This window comes from Sphaeroforma arctica, assembly GCF_001186125.1.
Source record: "Sphaeroforma arctica JP610 unplaced genomic scaffold supercont1.363, whole genome shotgun sequence".
NCBI classification, from domain to species: Eukaryota; class Ichthyosporea; order Ichthyophonida; genus Sphaeroforma; species Sphaeroforma arctica.
In genome coordinates this window covers 17,380-23,018 of record NW_014040195.1, presented here as the reverse complement: position 1 = coordinate 23,018, position 5,639 = coordinate 17,380, and the positions used below count along the sequence as shown (strand labels likewise).

General features: G+C 43.8%; 2 protein-coding genes across 2 annotated transcripts in view; one reads left to right on the top strand and one right to left on the bottom strand.

Annotated features, from left to right (window-relative positions):
• Window positions 1-317: 317 nt before the first annotated feature.
• SARC_05597 (hypothetical protein) lies at window positions 318-602 on the top strand (the record flags this gene model as incomplete). Its single annotated transcript, XM_014300535.1, has 1 exon — window positions 318-602. One exon carries the CDS (start codon window positions 318-320, stop codon window positions 600-602), a length of 285 nt encoding a protein of 94 aa, XP_014156010.1.
• A 1,940-nt stretch (window positions 603-2,542) lies between these two features.
• Window positions 2,543-5,639, bottom strand: part of SARC_05596 (hypothetical protein) — a gene marked incomplete at its 5' end in the record, with an annotated part of 4,387 nt that continues 1,290 nt past the window's right edge. The window contains 4 exons of the mRNA XM_014300534.1: window positions 2,543-2,787; window positions 3,230-3,357; window positions 3,884-3,998; window positions 5,291-5,409. Of these exons, the coding sequence (XP_014156009.1) occupies window positions 2,715-2,787; window positions 3,230-3,357; window positions 3,884-3,998; window positions 5,291-5,409 (435 nt within the window). The 3' untranslated portion in view covers window positions 2,543-2,714. The remainder of the gene's footprint in view (window positions 2,788-3,229; window positions 3,358-3,883; window positions 3,999-5,290; window positions 5,410-5,639) is intronic.

Genomic DNA, 5,639 nt, shown 5'->3' with positions numbered 1-5,639 from the left:
GAACGCACGTTGTAGTTTTGGAAACACATGCATTGCTCCAATTACTAAGTCCGGATATACAAGAAGCACAGCTCCGTACAACGGCTCGTCTAGCGAATCGATGGCCGCACGGGGGTGAGACGTCACGTTCTGAACCCACGAATAGTCGTCCGAATCTGCAGACTGCCCAGCGGCAACAAGAGATTTGGTAACATAGACCACAGGTACCATCACAGGTCACGGTGTGCTCCGGGTGTCAGGCACAGGCACCTCCCGGCTTACGACATATCCCACGTTGTCATAATTATCGGAACAATATTCATTCCCAATCCGATACCATGAGCAATAGGGGACGCCCAATAGATCAGACGAGAGGACCGCGAGAGGCACAGGACTGCAGTCGTCGGGGACAACACAGACGACAACAGACAGATCATCTAGCACGGCGTCGGGGGGGGGGTCCGCAGAATAATATGGTTTCGGAAGAGGGAAGCATCACACCACTACCGAATGCTACAGAGGTCTATATCAATCCTATCCTTCATAGTGAGTACGGGACACCAGAGTCGATAACCTCACAGCCGAACAGGGACTATTGGTCGTCAACAGAATCACAGCAATAGGACATCAGGGTGTCGGACGAAGATTTGACTGTAACGTATAGTGACTCTTCGAGTAGGGTATTAGCCATCCGCGCCAATTTTATTAACCAGATAATAGGGTTTATATTCAGTTACAGTTGAACGGACGTACGTTCCGGGCACTAGTTGATACCGGGGCGAACATAAGTTGCATCTCAACGGCATCCGCAGATCTTCTTAACCGGCCCGTCACCCCAGCACCACCGGGGACGTATATATATTTGGCAGATAAGGCGGTGCGTACCCCGCGCCTGGGCACGACGGAGATCTTACCAATTCGATATGGGACTGAGATTACTCAGGGATCATTAGAGTTGATGAATTTACCGGAGGGTATTGATATGATATTAGGTCTGGATATTATGCCTGGATTGGGTTTATACTTGGGAGGCATACAATCCCCTCTGGTACCAATTGATCCTACGGAACTAGACGAGTTATTGACACCTCTTCCACGTCGCCAGGCCCCAAATACTACGGAACCTGCCGGGGTACGGGATCGCCTGCAGTCAGAACTCGATGATAACGCGGCAATTGCCGACAACGCCCGTTGTCGCCTTGCAGGTAGTAAAGTGGCTATTCCGGTCACGAGGGACCAAGCGATGAGTATGCGACGATCTATTCAGAATTTTGTGTCGGACGGATGGCTTCCATATGTCGAGGAGCAGGTGCAGAAATGGTTCTAGGACTAGGTGATTGTTAACCGGACTACTCCTACGACAGTGAATTTGCCGTTGTTAGCTGTCCCCACTTTTGACAGCGAGGCTACACGACGTTAGACATCTCGGCTGCTTACCACCGGCTCACAATCCATCTCGATTCCCAGTATTTGTTTAGCTTCACGCATGATCGCTATCAATTCTCGTTTACCTGAGCACCTTTTGGGCTCCATGTGCTGACTCAACCGTTTCAGAGAACTCTCAGCACGATTCTGGACGGATGCCGGTCCATCAATACATAGACGACATCGTGATAGTAGGGGATGACTTCGAGGAACACATACGTATTACGAAAGAGGTGATCCGACGGTTGACTTACCATAGTTTCAAGCTAAATGCAGCGAAGTGCCATTTTGCGATAGCAGAAATTATGATCCTCGAGAAGAAAGTATCGGCCCAAGGAATCGATGTCGACCATGAAAAGCAAGCTAAGTTGTTAGATTGGCCGATGCCGCAACGCTACAAGGACATTGCTTCGGCACTAGGACTTGCGAATTTTCTTTACGAACATCTACCGAACTTCGCCCACATTGTGACACCGTTAAGGGAATTCTGTAAGTTGAAACCCAACGAACCAATCGGGGACCGATTAGAAGACAGACATACAGCAGCCTGGGTGGCTATGAAGGACGCGATCGTGAACACAGTAGCTCTGAACTTCCCGGTGGATTACGTTCCGCTGAATCTAGAAACCGATGCTGGTGACTACGGTTTGCGGGGAGCGCTATTTCAATGGGTGAACTCGAAGAAACACTACCTTATATTCTACAGTAAAACCCTGAATCAGGCGCAACAGAATTATGCTACACCGATGAAGGAGTTACTGGTGTCATTCATCACAATACTATTTCATTAACAATCTACTACTACCTTTATATACCCACCATGAAGTTTGCCACTGTCGCAATACTTGCCGCACAGGTTGCCAATATTGCCTTTGCATATCCAGGTCGTCTACGACTATGAGCCAGCCCAAAATGAAATCTACGACGCAACATATTAGATTTACATAACACAGGTGATGTAGTAGCCACAGACACAGCACAATACCCTAAGGACGCACGTATACTGTCGCAGTCGTAGGAGCACGCAATAAAACGGCCAACAAGATAGATTCACTATCTTATACAAGTTATGGAATAGTAAGATAATATATATCTCTAATATGGTAAGTTGCTTCTCGACAAGTCTCATAGCAATTGTGTTTGATCCATGCCCTCAAAAACCCTGACAGCTCATTTGAACCCAACAGAGTTAGTTGCTTGTTTATTATACTCTGCACCATGGTACTCTGTAAGTTTCACCTGAAGTCCACTATTTACACATCTTGTCAGCAGATATAAGTGCCGACTATAATAGCCGTCGGTAAGCGCCGCTACCGAGCGGGTGAATTATTTATGTAGGTATCCATCACTGTGAGGAGAAGCGCGATATCAGTCGCATCCACTCTGTGGTTGGAGGGACAGATTATGTCTCATTAGTATCAGGCACCGAAATCATTTGACCAACCGGCCATATGTGAACCCACGAAGGCACATAAGAGAACAGCATAAATGATAAGCATAGGATCATGCATGACTATATGGTTGCGTCCGAAGGTGACATGGAGTGTGCCGGTATATACAGTGAGTGGGTCTTATTCCGTATGGTCTGGAGTGTAGTAGTTGAGTGCGCATAAAAACTGACATACAGTGAGAATTCGGTCTGGGTAAATTTTTTTTTTCGCGGGGAAGCATATCTACGTTATGTGGTGAATAACCTTGTGGAGTGCATGTCTGTAACTGCCACAATACTTGTACACCAGCATGCATATGTTGCTGTAGCGAAATAACACAAATGTATATTTATATGTGAATATGTACATGGTGCCTAATGCCACATATGACACACCCGATGGCTGTAGCTAAGCTGGCTTTTGTGATGGGTTGGCCCTGGGCCTTGAGATCGGCCATGACCTCTGCCAGTACCTTGCTCTTGAAATAAACGTTCTGCAAATGGTCCTCGAGGTGCCACAAGCACTGTAAGACAGGTTGGATTGCGTCGAAGAATCAGATCAGCAGTAAGACTGGTACACTTTCTTTAGAACGTGGTTGCTGAGGGTTGAGTGAAAGAGCCGTATACGCTTTCGATGTGTCACTGATTCAGATCAACTCGATGTCTGACAACAGGTTCATATGTGTGAATATGCACTCAATGCGAGAGGTTATCACTATGATATACGCAGCATACGCAGCATATGCACCGATAAATAGTACTCCCACAGTACCTTTTATTATCATATAACTGTCCACACACACTGTATAATTGCACTGTACAAGTAGTCATAAATTTGTATATGTATACATCGAAATAATTACATCCTTTAGTCACACTTAAAAATACGTCTACTCACCTTAGTCACACAACCACATATACGCTAATCTGAGTTTAGTTTTTGAAATCGCAAACATATCTGCTATCGCTTGATCGGTAGAATTCACACACATTCACATACATTCAAATACGGGTCCACTTACTGCACACATTAACTGGGTTTATACATACGGTTTCTGAAGGCAAGCCTAGGTTCCACATGTCTGTAACCGCTTGCAGCATGAACGTAATCAGCGCTGAGGGCTTTGCCGTGGTCGTGTCTATGTGCGAGGCAACCTCCACATCTCTACATGGGACGCATGTTGCATGTAGAAAGAGTTCAGCAATAATAGGCAGCAACCGGTACTTGATACTTGCCAGGTAATACGGGGCATCTATACCATACGGCGACCGTTTATGTATTAGGGCAGGTCTACCGATAGTTAGAAACATATGTATGTATACACGATTTGAACGTGCATGTTCACTTTAAAATCCGACAGGTATGACTATGGTACACGTCCACTATGGCAGCATAGCCACCATATGCGCGTAAATGCTGAACTGGAAGAAGTATCAAGGGAGAGATTAAGTTATAAATAGAGTGAGAGCGACACTGCAGATAGTATGCGTGGGAATCTGCTAGATCATTCCCCCTCAAGACGAGACAACCCGACAGGCCATACATACTTGCAACGCAAAGTAATGCGATGTATAACGATGTTTAATTCTCAGAAGACGTCAGGCCGTGCAATTGCGTTGCAGACCGGTGCCACTGAGCAAATAAGATATTCAAAAGAGACAAGGGAAGCTCAATGGGCTGTTGCACTCCATTATCCCACTCGGCCATAGTCAACCATTACAGGATCGTTACATACGAGAGGAGATGTTACATACGAGAAAACATGATACATACGACAGTAGATGTTATATACGAGAAAACATGATACATACGACAGTAGATGTTATATACGAGAAAACATGATACATACGACAGTAGATGTTATATACGAGAAAACATGATACATACGACAGTAGATGTTATATACGAGAAAACATGATACATACGAGAGGAGATGTTATATACGAGAAAACTTGATACATACGAAAGGAGATGTTATATACGAGAAAACATGATACATACGACAGTAGATGTTATATACGAGAAAACATGATACATACGACAGTAGATGTTATATACGAGAAAACATGATACATACGACAGTAGATGTTATATACGAGAAAACATGATACATACGAGAGGAGATGTTATATACGAGAAAACTTGATACATACGAGAGGAGATGTTATATACGAGAAAACTTGATACATACGACAGTAGATGTTATATACGAGAAACATGATACATACGACAGTAGATGTTATATACGAGAAAACATGATACATACGACAGTAGATGTTATATACGAGAAAACATGATACATACGAGAGGAGATGTTATATACGAGAAAACTTGATACATACGAAAGGAGATGTTATATACGAGAAAACATGATACATACGACAGTAGATGTTATATACGAGAAAACATGATACATACGAAAGGAGATGTTACATACGAGAAAACATGATACATACGACAGTAGATGCGGGTCAACGTCAAGGTCCGGTCTGGTGGACAGGACTGTGACCTCGTATGATTTGGAGTCGGCTATAACTCCCACGGCATGGCTCACCGGTTCTTCAATCACAGAATCCTGACGGTAGGCATAATAGGAATCAATTAAACAATGCAGTTGTACACGCGTGAGCATACTATATATATATATATATATACTATATATACACAGACAGACACAGACACAGACAGACACAGACACAGACACAAACACAGACACATACATATTTATATATATATATATTTATAATAAATATAATATATATATAAATACATACATACACACATATACATACATACATACATACG